The sequence below is a fragment of the Dermochelys coriacea genome, chromosome 22, assembly GCF_009764565.3.
Source record: "Dermochelys coriacea isolate rDerCor1 chromosome 22, rDerCor1.pri.v4, whole genome shotgun sequence".
Classification (NCBI taxonomy): domain Eukaryota; kingdom Metazoa; phylum Chordata; order Testudines; family Dermochelyidae; genus Dermochelys; species Dermochelys coriacea.
Genome location: NC_050089.1, coordinates 13,476,364 through 13,490,186, shown reverse-complemented (window position 1 = coordinate 13,490,186; position 13,823 = coordinate 13,476,364). Strand labels below are relative to the sequence as shown.

The following is a 13,823-nucleotide window of genomic DNA, read 5'->3' as shown; positions in this document are numbered from 1 at the left end:
CATAGGTTGGGTGAGGGTTAGTTAAGCCAAGTAACTATCTAAGAAGTGACATTTATTAGATGTGTAAATGGATAAACCAACTTGAATTTAAATGTAATGAACAGGATGCCTAGCATGCCCTGAGCAGAAGGATCTGAAAGCAGGATGCAAAGAGCTGTAGCCTTAGATTGACTCGGAGTGTGTTTTAAGGATACTGAAGAGGGACTAAAGACTTATTCATTGACTTAACTCTTTCTGTGTGGATTTCCCAGTCTCTTGGGTTCTTTGCCCTGTGTCATCTTGCTGCTCTTTATCCTATTACCTTATATCATCCACTCCAATAAATCCTCCTGACACTTGTTCTTTGCTCTTGATTAGGCCATCTGGGAACAAAGCAGGGCAGGTCTGGGCACCTGAAGGATCCACAGCTTTCAAGTGTCTGATCTCAGCCCGGTTCTGCGCTGCCCTCTTGAGTAACATCTCAGACTGTGATGAAACATTTAACTACTGGGAACCGGTGAGTGGCTTCTCCTTCCTAGTAGAGGAATTTTGGGTTTTGTAATTGGTCTGCTCAGATTCTTGATACACATTTGCCTAGAGCTGCCTCATGCTGATCTGTGCGCTCAACATATCAATTATCTTATGCTATTGTTTGCTAATGGCTAAAGCAAACGCGTGTCCTCCTTTTAACCTGTATTTTTTTTTTAAATTGGATTTGTAGATGCACTACCTCGTCTATGGGAAAGGGTTCCAGACGTGGGAATACTCTCCAGTCTATGCCATTCGCTCCTATGCTTACCTATGGCTTCATGCCTTGCCAGCCTTATTTCATGCTAGAGTTCTACAGACAAATAAGGTAAATCATGTGTCAAAGCTTTGCTTGTGAGAAATCACCTGCCCTTTGGTCTGTATCAAAGAAAGCAACTGTTGACACAAGGGGCACTGAAATTCTTAATTAGTGTGGTTTCAGAGTGGTAGCCGTGTTAATCTGTATCAGCAGAAAGAACTAGGAGTACTTGTGGCACCTTAGAGACTATCAAATTTATTTGAGCATAAGCTTTCGTGGGCTAAAGCCCACTTCATCAGATGCATGCAATGGAAAATACAGTAGGGAGAGAGAGAGACACACACACACGGAGAACATGAAACATAATGACTGAGCTTTTCAAAGCAGTCTAAGGCAGGGGTTCTCAAACTGGGGGTTGAGACCCCTGAAGAGGTTGTGAGGTTATTACATGGGGTGGGTCATGAGTTGTCGGCCTCCACCCCAAATCCCACTTTGCCTCCAGCATTTATAATAGTGTTAAATATATAAAAAAGTGTTTTTAATTTATAAGTGTGTGGGGGGGTGTCTCACTCAGAGGCTTGCTATGTGAAAGGGGTCACCAGTACAAAAATTTGAGAACCACTGGTTTTAAGGGGTTTAGTCTCAAACCTGCTGTTAAGGTTCCTGGTATGGAGCTGATTTCGCTTGTATGCTCTGGAAGTTTCATCCAGTAGTGCTTTTGCAATGGTTTTTAAATCTATTTTTAATGGTTTCATTTTTAAAATCAAAATATAAATGTCAGCATGCTGCACTTCTCACACAACATATTGTAACCTGCAGACATGAGAGTGAAAAAGAAGCATTTAAACAAACATGTTGTTGCTTGGGTACTTATGTGCCACACAAGGGATAGCTCCACCCCTTAGTACCAAGATGCTCGTGTGTGTGCATGATAGCTGGATAGATAGAGTGGGTGGATATTTGGGATAATTTCCCTTTTGTAATGTTTCAGTTAAAGCTTCGGTTCTCAAGACTTGAAAGAGGAGAGGGCAGGCTAACCCAGGGTCCAGTTCAGTGGAGTCATTTCTTTTTCACCTTTTTGCCATAAAGGACTTAGTGTCAAAGGGCCAGATCCTGGGCCTTTCAAGTCAGTGGGAACTTTGCCATTGAGCTCAGTGGGTGCGGGATCAGGCAGCTCATTAAGTGGACTTCGGCGCCATCATTTAACAAGTAGCTCTTGTGGGGGTCTCACCATAGCAGTAGTAGTTCCATCTTGTATTAGCCTTTCACATACCAGCAGGCATTTCAATTCCATTTATAAATTCCGTTTCTGACTCTGAATGTTTCTCCTAGGTTCTCGTCTTTTATTTCCTGCGATGTCTCTTGGCCTTCTTGAGTTGCATTTGTGAGCTTTACTTTTATAAGTGAGTAGACGAAGCTATCTGCTCGGGGAATAGCCCAGTGTGAACAACTAGGATGGTTATTGCCACTGACAATGAGGGCTGAAAAGATACCCACAAACCTATATAAAAATATCTCGCGTGGATTATAGTGCTTCACATTAAAATCTGTCAAAATACGTAGCCAGCAAAGATTCCTAGGGAAACATTGGTTAGAATACTGCCACTGTGGCCAAATTCTGCTCTGAGGTCCACTGAGTAAGTCTTAACTCTGGCATTTGGCTCAGGTTATGTGCACAGCTCTCCCGCTGACATCAGCAGAATTGCCAGAGCTGAGTTGTACTCGATGTGTCGAAGAGGGGAAACAGTGGACTTCATTTTACGTAGGTGATTTCAACAGGGATGTGCTGGATAGCTTCAAAATTCAGTAGCACCCCCAAGTTCTCTCTCTCTCGGCTCTGTTGATCCCAGATGAGGGTTAACTCCAGTGAATTTGCAGCTCCATAAAGCACTTGCCTGGACATGCAATTAGCTGGTCCAAGTGGGAAGTCTCTTCAAGCCATCATTGTCCCACCTGGCATCTCCATTGGCAGCAGCCATGAGCATGGCACTGCTCCTGATTCTGGGAAGCAAACTTCAGCCTTTGGTATGGTGCTACTGATGGACAGCTACTGTGACTGGTAAAACGGAGGCATGGTGTGCTCTGGAGTAGCAGTTACTGGTGTAGCTGCACCAATGCAAACCCTCTGTGCAGACACTACGTACGCTGGTGAAGCACACGTGGAGACAGAATATTGAACTGAATGGGCCACAGGTCTGACCAAGTCTGGCAATTCCTATCTTCCGATGATTCGCACCAGTGCAACTTACCCTGGTGCAAACCGTCTCTACAGTAGGGGTTTGCACTGGCGTAGCTATGCAGGGGGCTGAAATCCAAGTGTCGATGGGTTCAGAGTATCCATTCTCCCTCTGTCCATTTGTCTCTAGGGGCTGAGAAGTGAGAGCCCTTCAGCTCGGGGTTCCCAAGAGCTGCTTTCAGCTCTGCATGCAGTAGCTATTGATTTGTGCAGTGTTTTTTCTTTTGTACACAGGAGATGTTTTCACGGTGCTATGTCTGATTTTCTCTCTGCTTCCCTAGGGCTGTGTGTAAGAAATTTGGGCTGCATGTGAGCCGGCTGATGTTGGCCTTCTTAGTTCTCAGCACTGGGATGTTTTGCTCAGCTGCAGGTAAGCTTGCTCAGCAGCAGGTGCAGGGGTGACCCACGCTCAGGAATGCATGGGTGGGTCCGGAGGGGAAAAGCTCAACTGCATTTTTTTTAAAGCATTACCTTAAAATGTTCCCATAAGAACTCAATGCCCAGTGCTTGACATGGATAATCCATTGCTCTCCTGCTGCAGATGTTTCTAATGGAAAATCTGGCCAAAGAGCAGCTGTTGTCCCAGATGCGTACCACTCACTTCTTTCCTTTATCTTCCTCCCTGGCTGTATTTGTTTCTGCTGCAGTCCCCAGTCTCAGTGCAGTGAGCCATGCCTTTCAAACCCCTTTGCTCTCAGACTGGGTCTTAGTCATTCTGGGACTATTTTCCTTAAGTGTTTTTGACATTTCTGCAAGGGCCAGTGGCCCAGTTTTAACCAGGGGGAGAAAAGGTGTTATCTTGCATTAGGCTGGCATTTTCATGTGCCTTAATGTACCCCCACCATTTAAATGGTCTCTGCCAAGCCAGCCATTGCAACCCAGGTTTGTAAAACACTTAGGGTGGGTATTGTGTGCATGTGCAGGGACATTTTGTGCCAAGGTGGCAACTGGAACTCATTTCAAGCAATGGTTTCTTGCACTTGTGCTGACGTGGCCTCTGTAGGAGGGGAGGTGTGACAGCCAGATGTCTGAGATCTCCTATTCTGCACTGCCTTCGTTTACAATGACTGCTAGAAGGCCCTTTCCATCACTATTCATGTAGTTCTCATTTGTTCCCTGTTTATTTCCCCATAATCCCACTTGGTTTCTCGAGGACTGTGCCCAGTCCATCCCAATCTCCGTTTGCCCTGTGAGGACACAGATGATAGAGCAAGTGTTACGGGTAATTATTACATCTGCAAATGCTGGCCTTCTGGTTGGACTGCCACTGTGGAACATGGAAGGTTATGAGCAAAGGGACCGTAGTACTTGAAGGAAATATTTCTGGGCTTAATCTTGGCAGAATAGAGGCTCTTAATTGAAGGACTTCCGTTGTGAAATCCTGGCTCCGTTGAAATCAATGGGCATTTTGCCATTGGCTTCAGTGTGGCCAGGATTTCATTCCCAGTGTTTATAGCAGACTGTACTCTGCCTGTTACAGAGCCTTAGGTTGACCCTATGCAGTATTTTACCTATGTGAAAGTTTAGCTGACCTCTTTCTTTCTTTGCTTTGTAGCCTTCCTCCCCAGCAGTTTCTGTATGTACACCACAGTGGTTGCCATGACTGGCTGGTATATGGATAAGACCTCTATAGCTGTGCTGGGTGTGGCAGCTGGAGCCATCATGGGTTGGCCCTTCAGTGCAGCTCTTGGGTAAGGAGAGGGAAGCTCAGAGGCCCGACTGAGGTTCTGTGCTTTTCAAGGCTGAGCGCTCAGCTGTCTGCCTGGGAGGCTGTGGCATCATTAGGAGAACCCTGCCTCCATGTGGTACACGTTACCCAGAGTCTAGGTAGTGTTTTGTATAACCCACGTGCTCTCAGTGTAGCGCTGGGGTGGTGACTGGGCCACATAACATGGGGTAATGTGCTTGCCACAGACGGGGCTAACACAGCCGGGGTTTTTAGCTTGGGCAATCAAGGATTGTGCTTTAATATCCAGAGGTCTCGGGTTTGATCCCTGCTGCCGACAGTCCTCTCAAAGGTGTCTTGTTAGACTTGCTGAATTATTCCCCTTGGAAAAAGGAACAGTTTGATGAAGGACTGACAGGGAGTTGGTTCCTGGCTTGAGACTGAGGGGAGAGAGTCGTTCTCCCCCCCCCCCCCCATTAACTGTCTTCCTAAGCCTGGGGGGAGGAAGGGACAAGGATTCTCAAGGTGAGGCAGGCAGGCGATTACTAGATTGAAGAGGGTCCCTGATGCAGATGTTGTCTTTTCCAGGATACCTATTGCCATTGACTTGCTGATAATAAAGCGGAGGTGGAAGAGCTTCCTGAACTGGTGTCTGGTGGCCCTGATCCTGTTTTTGGTAAGTTGCTGTAATAAAGCACAACGGAGGAGCTGGGCTGGGGCTGTAACAGAGCCAGGGCTCATTTTCAGGGAGAGCCCTTTCAGAGGACTTGCCCAGTGTCTGCTGAGGTTCTTATTAACAAGAATCTCCCTGAGCTCAATATCCTCTCCCTCTGCTCCTAAGAATATCTCTGTTCCTGGCTCACTCCCCTCATTCTTACAGGTGATTTCAAAGGCAGAGAAGTTGTGTAGCTTCCATGCAATGATCCCCTTGCTCTGCCTCTCCTGCAGAGGACTGACTTCCCTTTGCTGATCCCAGAGGGCTTGTAGTCTCTGCTTATTCTTCCTCCAGTCTCTGCCTGAATCCATGTTAATCAGAACTTGAAAGTCAGTCTCTAGTACCTGTACAGAGGGTGCAGAGCAGGGGCATCCTACCAGGTATGGTACTCGTTACCTGATTCCCAGAGGGATGGAAAAAACACATATCCCGCTGCCCAAAGCAGCACATGCCAATGCTGGCTGCTGCTGCTGAATGCTCTGCCCTAAAGGCTGGCGTGGTTAATGAGATGCTGCTCTAAGCCTTTGCCTTTGATGTTCACTGTCCAGCCTCAGAGGGGCAGGGGACTAGGAACCAAACTCCTCTTTTGCTCTCAGCATCTCCAGTTCATTGCTGCATGATGAACGAAGTATGATGTAGACTCTAAACCCTTTATACTCCTGGAAGAAGCTGCAGCACCGAATAGCTGTGCCTGTCTTGTAGGGGCCCTGTCAGTTAGAGCCAGGCATCATGTACCTAGCATTCGTGCTGCATAGGGGCTGGGAGGCTGTTTATTCCTTGGCACAAATATGGAAATTTGGCAGTGATACTACTCACTGGGCAGCGCCTCATTGATTTGGAATTTCTGGCCAAAGCTGCCAGTGCTTTATGAATTTTAAATGCTTTGTTCCAGGTTCCCCTTGTGATTGTTGACAGCTATTACTATGGGAAGCTGGTAATCGCTCCTCTCAACATTGTTTTATACAATGTTTTCACACCTCACGGACCCGATCTTTATGGTGAGTGCATTATAACAAAATATTGGGGTGTGCTGTGAGGGCTCATTTGATGTAGTTAAGCTTTAAAACTGGCACCTTGAATTTTTGTGGGACAGACCTGCACGTTTGTGATCTGGCCTGACTGCAAAGACATCCTTTTGGCTTTTGCTTTTGAGCTCTTCAGTGAGGCAGTTCCTGTCTATTGCCACTTGATGTCTCTCTTCAGTCAGGAATACCACCCACATTTTTATATTTTCTGTTTGTTTTGCTGAATACTAAGCTAAGTTGCTTTGGATGAGTTTCTAGCTTTGAAGTTCTGGTGCACAACAAACACATCACGGGATGTCTCAGCAGCCTACGCTTCACAGCAGAGAACTCTTAGCAGCAAACCTGTTTGAGATCCAATGTGACTACATCGTATTTCATGTGTGCCTAATTTTGTAAATTTCAGGTTCTCCCCAAGGTACAGTTATGTTTTCTTCCACATGTTTTATGACTGTTATTCAAAGTGGTTGTTTGTACCAAAGTGGTTGTGTGACTCATCCTCTGTCTGAGTAACGTTGGTTACGCTCTTAAACCAAAGCAAGAGAGTGCTGTGTGAGTCTGTCAGCTTTAATCCTGTTTGTGGCTGTTTGTCTCACCCAGACAGGGTGCGGAGTCCAGCATGTAACTGAGAGCACAGCCCCGAGCCCTTTCACTTCTCATAGGTTCTTCACAGACTCTTTTTGTTCCACGCTGTGTCTTGGGGATCTCCTTGCTTCTGTGACAGTGCATGACCTGAGCTTTGCTGGCATGCAGCAGAAGAGAGGTTACCAGAAGGACATTTGCAGGAATTTGGAGAAAGACATAAAGGTTAATTAATTCTGCATGCTGCTGTTTGTTATCACAGTCTTGCTGGAGTTAGGATGGGCTTTGATTTTGTATGAGTTACTCTTGATCTCCGTTTGTTTCTCTCAGACATATGAATGGGGGTGAAAAATTGCTCCTGACAAGTGGCAGACATTGACTCTGAAAGAGCAATGATAATGTTTAGCCTGATATTCCTCTTTTTATCTTTAGAGCTCTTCATGGAGCTTATAACACCTTTCCCCCTTCTATTTCCTTTGAGGCTGGTACTATAAGAATCCAGATCAGAAAGCTGAGGCACAGAATAGGGAAAGTGATTTGCCCAAGATTGCAAAGGAAGTCAGTGGCAGAGATGGGATTAGAATTTCGTTCAGGGGATAAAATTTCAAAACGGATCAAAGCAAATTTTTTCACAGCAGGTGCAATTAGACTGTGGAACTGATTGACCCAGGAGGTTCTTGAGGCCTATAGCTTAGCACAATTCTAAAAGGGACTGGACATCAAGAACATCCCAAGTTGTCATAATTAATGATGATAAAAAATTTGGAAGGGTAATAAAACTTTCTGCTTCAGGTTTTACGCCGATCTCTATTTGAGACCTGTTTGAGGCTTAGGGCAGATTATCCCACACCTGCCTACTAGAGGGTTCTTACACTTTCTTCTGAAGCATCTGGTGCTAACCACAGTCAGACAGGATACTGGGCTAGATGGATGTGGGATTTGATCCAGTCTGGCAATTCCTATGTTCCTCATATGGGGGCCCCTGGCTCCCAGCTGACCTTGTGCTATTAGAAATGAAGGGAGAGCTTTTTGTGGGGGAGTTAAGATCAGCTCTAATGAGGGATCATTAAAGAGACTGCTTACAGGGCTGCAGTTAAATAGCCTGACTAGAGGAGACTGGGGGGGTGTCTGAGGAAGCAGCAAGATCTCCTTGTTGCCCTTCTCAGACAGAGCCCACTGCACATCTGATAATGCTTAGGCCAGACTGCGGCAGTGAATAGTTTCTGATGCCATCTTTGCCTCTGGCAACTTCGGATGGGTCTCAGGAGTATCATTCAGATAGAAGGGCATTTCTGGGTGGGGCAGCACAGTGATTGGTCTCTAGTGCTACAACAGGGCAAGTGTTGCCCTTGCCAGGGACCTTGTTCTCTGCAGTAGCAATCTGAAATGTATTGCAGTGACTCCTATGTAATGGAAACTTCAGACACTTTTTCTGATGGGGTTTGGTTTGGCCTGGGCTCATCCCTGACCTTTCTATGCTGGTGTGTGAACTATTTCTGGTGTCCTCTGGGAACCAATCCATTCTAACGTATTTGTGCAGAGTGACACTCGTATAACATCTTCATACGAATAAAAGAGCCTCAGTGAAATGTCTGCTTAAAGCTGTGTGGCCAGGAGGCTATATGCCATAATGCTATATGTTTAGAAAGCTGTATACTGTTTGTTTGTAAGGAAAAGTCGTACCGCCCAGGGGGATGAAAAGGCCAGGCAAGTTCTGTTGGCTTTGGAATGCCATCCCAGCTTTCATGGAAACGGGATAAAAATCTACTGCGAGCTGATGAAGCACCAGGTTGCACTATCTTTAGTGCCAGGATTAAAGCACTGTTCCTGGCCCATTGCCCTGCATTCCCTTTGCTGATATCACTGGAGTCTGTCATGAGGTGGCTGGGCCTTTAAAGGTATGTCTACACTGGAATTAAACACCCATGGGTGGCCTGTATCAGCTGACTTGGGCTTACAGGGCTTGGGCTGTAAAATTACAGTGTAGACGTTTGGGCTTGGGCTGGAACCCGGGTTCTGGGAATCTCCCCACCTTGCAGGGTCCCAGAGCTTGGCCTCAAGCCTGAGCCTAGTCTCTATGCTGCAGTTGTATTCCCTCACAACCTGAGCCCCATGAGCCTGAGTCAGCTGACACGGGTCATGACTTGCAGCGTAGACATACCCTATGAGGGGTCTAGGTTCAGTTCTCTCAGACTCTGATTTCCTCCCAGATTGTGTGATCACAGGCTACACCCCTTTAGTGCATCGTACCTGAGGGAGAGGCTGTTACACTCTGGGCGGACACAGATGACAGGGAACATTGACATCACCATTCTACTTGGATTCTCATGCCACATCCATAAACGTGGTATCTGGACATGGTGGTATATCTTTCTTGCTTACAAGCCGAGATCCTGTATGCAAGAAGAGCATTTTCCCCCCCTTCTAGATATTATTTTTTCCTTGATGGAGGCACTCACTGTAGTGAATAGTCCATTGTCAGTTATCAGATTCCTGTGTCCATGGGGACAGTGGCTCATATGCAGATATCACGGATCTGTATTCTTGAGGCTCTAAAAAGATGAGCAGTTGGAGAAAATCATTAGAACTAGTAGCTGAGCAATAAAGAGAACAATGAGAGTAATTCCTTTGTTACCCTGGCCCAGTGGATTCGTCTGCTGAGCCTGTCCCATTTATGTGATGAGCGTTGGTTGTGACTTGTAATGCGGTTACACTTGGGAAGCATTTGTGGAATTCACTGGAGTTGCATCTGTTTGTATCGCACTTAGCACAATGGGATCGTGGTCCATGGCTAGGACTCCTCCATGCTACGGTAATACAAATAAATAATAATAAGAACCTATTTTATCTGGCTCATTGAGTTTAAAGGTTGTAACAGCTCCTGAAGTAGAACACAAGGCTGAATGTTTTCTGGCTCTGGGATGCTTAGTAATCACTCTTGTGGGTTCTTATATGCAGCCTGCTACATCAGTGGTCCCTACTGTAAATACTGCACTGCTCTCTTTCCACCACTTGCAGCCGCTTTTCTCTCTTAATCCACCACTGCTAAACTGGATGTGGCACAATGAGTCCATATGATTTGCATGGTTTATTCTTCTGTTTCTGCTTGAATGACTTGGGAGATCTCTTCCAATCCTTTGTCTTCCGAATGTCACGCTGGGGAAGCTTATTCCCACCGCTCTGTGGAAGGATAGTTCCCCCATCCCCGAAGAACACCAACAGTGGCAGGATTTCCCCTTATGCGTGGTGTTCTTTTCATTGCTGTCATGTCTCAAGTCACTTTGTGAATGACAAAAATAAAGGCATTTTGCACTGGGAGTCAGAGAGACTGAACGTGTGAGTCAACACAAGGACCATGCTTGTGTTTTCTACATAAAACCTTGTGTCAGCGGGTCACTTAACTAGCCCATGTGACGCATTATTCTTGCCTGATTTGACTTTTTTTTTTCTGAGCCACAGCAGTCAATGCCTTTGGACAAGGAGAAAAGGCTCCAGCTCTTAGTCCTTAAGAGGCAGTTCAGTCCCGCTGCAGCAAACTTTGGGAAAGGGCCTCTGCATCAAAGCACTGCTCCAGGCCATTTGTCTTCTGTGTTGTCATTGGAGTCTGTCATGCGGTAGCTGTGCCTTTCTAAGAGGAGTCTAGTCCCAGCTGTCCTCTGACCCTGACTTTCCCACAGATCCTGTGACTGTGGGCTAAAGCAAGGCCGTGTGAAGGGAAAAACAGGATGTAATAGGTCCTCCCCAGGTATGGGGAGAGACCTGAGTAGAACAAGGCATCTCTCCATTGGAAATAGCTACAGGTGGCTGTTAGGTTTTTTCAGGCAATGACCCATGAAAGGCTTACAACTGCCTGAACCCCTGTGACCTAGAGGAAGAAATTGTGAACCCTGAGTATGAGGGATAACATTGCCCTGGCCCTGGCAGGTGGGCTGTGGACATCTAAAAGACGGTTTATAGGTTCTGGTACAGATGGATAAATTAAGTCAGAGGGGAAGGCATGGACAGGTGGACTGGGTTTCCTGGGAGATAGTGGGTGTGCTAAAGAGGGTTATTAAACCAGATCCCAGGCGGGGAGACTGCTGCAATGTTGGTCACTGATATGCCAGGACACTGGAGAGGCACACAACCCCCTTGCAGCGAAAAGGTGTGTTTTGAGAGGGGATTTCCTTCCACCTTGCTTGCCCATGCCCCTGACGCTCCATCCGACACTGAAGTAGTGGCCCTGAGTTTGGTATGTCACAACTCCTTCCACATCAGCATTGCGACTGCAGTACAGAATCCAGTAGCTGCTGGGCTGGGAAGAAACTGAACCCTTGTTTACACACACAGTTCTCCCATAGGGAGTCCATTCACCACTCTAAGTATATTTAGTATTTCTTCTTCCCACGTTTTCTAAATGTGGGTGTTCCCCTTTGAAATCTGAGAGTTTCCCTTTAAGTTTTCCTCTCACAAGGTATAATCATTTCAGTTAATAATTAATACCTAGCTCCTATATATCTCTTTTCATCAGTAGATCACAAAGCACTTTACAAAGAAAGTAAGTTATCCCCATTTTACCTGTGGAAAAACTGAGGCACATTGCAATGTGTTACCTGAATGTTAACTAACAGGCTTCAGCTATATCCACAATTCAGAGCAGTAGGATATAAACAACATGGCTTAAGTCTTGTTCTTGTACTGAGATTGGAAGCTGTTTGGGGCAGGGATTGTTTTTTGTTCTGTCTCTGTACAGCGCCTAGCAAAATGAGATCCTGGTCTTATGACTAGGGCTCCTAGAAGCTACAGTAATACTAATAATATTGTTTGCATTTAATTCCCCTCCATGTTACAGGCTTTTCTCTTATGTACATACCTGTCAAATGTCCCGGATTTCCAAGGTGGGCATTCGTTATAGTCTCAAAGTTACCTACATTCTGCACACATTTGGTGTCCATTTCACTTGGGTTATTCAAAATTATAGACATCAGAAATAAAGAATCATAAAACAGAGGTCATGGAAAGGGTTATTGACGCTGGAGGAACAAATCCCAGAGCCATTGCAAATTTGCTGCATGGATAATTATTGTGTGCTCATCCTTTTGGGTCTTCGTCACATTCTGTGTCCCATGTTTGGGCTTTGGCAGCAGGCTGAGAATTATACTCACCTGAGACTTTTGAAGGTGGTGATGTGGGTGGGTGGGGACTGAAGCTGAATTTCTGATAATCTCTCTCATTTAAAAAAGAAAAAAACACTACAATACATTAATTTCCTTTTGCTTCCAGTGCTGCTGTGCTAATGGATGTAGGATTCCCAAATAAACGTGAGTTGCTTGGGTTTTGCCTCGGTAACTCCTGCTCCTTGTTTCTGACATTGAGTTCTGCTTCTAATCGTATTTAGTTGTACAAGCTGCAGAGGTGTCAGGTTTTCCTTGCTGCTTTTCAGTTGTCTGATTAATTTCAACACAGACCCTTTTTAAGTGGCTCTGATTGCAGGAAATTGCCACGGCATATGACACATGTCACAACAGTGCATTGATTAAAGCCCCCCGCATGTCATTTACTGATTGAGTGCACTAATCATACCAAGAAGGTAGCAAACGTGCAGAGAGGAACTAGTATTCCCCACTGTTCAGGATTTTAAGCATCTTGAATTAAGAGTGCAAACGAATGAGAAGTCGGACTGGAATTTTTGTCAGTTTGCATCCTTCGAAGCTTGCAACCAACCATGTGTCATGGCAGTAGGAGGGGTTGAATTGTTTACTGAACAAATGTTTGTGTCCTATTCTTAAAGCTAAACTGTAGGAAAAACATATTGACACAAGGAAACTTTAGAGACTGAAGATGTATGTAACTAGCAGGTAGATGAATTTTACAGCAGGTGTCCTGGGTGGATAAAGTGTGAATGCAAGCTCTTTTCTCTTGTTTGTTTGAAAAAAGTTTTATAGCTCTGGCAGCCTGTGAGACAGCATCGCTCCAGACAGTAACAATCTCTTAACATCCAGGGCTTCTGTAGCTGCCTCTCACTTGAGAAGCTGTTCTGCTGCAGTGGGTGCTGGTTTGGAGAAGCAGAATCTCTTGACATTATCACAGGTTTCAGAGTAGCAGCCATGTTAGTCTGTATTCGCAAAAAGAAAAGGAGTACTTGTGGCACCTTAGAGACTAACAAATTTATTGGAGCATAAGCTTTCGTGAGCTACAGCTCACTTCATCCGATGAAGTGAGCTGTAGCTCACGAAAGCTTATGCTCAAATAAATTTGTTAGTCTCTAAGGTGCCACAAGTACTCCTTTTCTTTTTGACATTATCAGTTCTAGTTGCTACTTTCTCATCGCATAGGCTTTCAGAATGGGATGGTTGTCCTGCATCATGGCAGTAGTGCTGTGCATTTGCATTTTGAGAGGCACCCATTCTTTTGGGGCTGATAGTTAGAATGTCCCATGGATTCATGAACAGCTGGCAGTGGGTATAACACTGAGGATTAACCATTAATAAGGGGAAAGGAAGAGACAATATGTTGTGTTTTTGGCTAATCCCCAAAGGCAAAAACAATGAAGTTACTTGCATGGAGATAGCGATGTAATACTTGGCACTCTAGCACCTTCAAATCACTATTGACTAATCCTCCGGGCATCGTTATCCTCATTTTATAGCTGTGGAAAGAAAGGTGGAAGTGACTTAGAAAGTCACACAGTAAATCAGTGGCAAAGCCAGGATGAGAACCCAGGAGCTGCTCAAATCAGATTCATGCTCATTCCCTAGGCCACACTGCTTCTCATACTGCAAGATGCTCTTCACCCCATTCTTTGGTTTCAGCCCCATGGGTATAGAGAGAATCAATGTCTGAAGTTGCTGATCACT

The 13,823-nt window shown here is 45.5% G+C and overlaps 1 protein-coding gene across 7 annotated transcripts in view; it reads left to right on the top strand.

Annotated features, from left to right (window-relative positions):
• The window catches only part of ALG9 (ALG9 alpha-1,2-mannosyltransferase), a 96,423-nt gene that overhangs the window by 4,251 nt on the left and 78,349 nt on the right, over nucleotides 1-13,823 (top strand). For all 7 annotated transcript variants that reach the window (XM_043501007.1, XM_043501009.1, XM_043501008.1 and 4 more), the window contains exons 2-8: nucleotides 358-496; nucleotides 701-835; nucleotides 2,099-2,169; nucleotides 3,284-3,372; nucleotides 4,558-4,693; nucleotides 5,257-5,344; nucleotides 6,276-6,381. In XM_043501007.1, coding sequence (XP_043356942.1) covers nucleotides 358-496; nucleotides 701-835; nucleotides 2,099-2,169; nucleotides 3,284-3,372; nucleotides 4,558-4,693; nucleotides 5,257-5,344; nucleotides 6,276-6,381 — 764 coding nt within the window. The remainder of the gene's footprint in view (nucleotides 1-357; nucleotides 497-700; nucleotides 836-2,098; nucleotides 2,170-3,283; nucleotides 3,373-4,557; nucleotides 4,694-5,256; nucleotides 5,345-6,275; nucleotides 6,382-13,823) is intronic.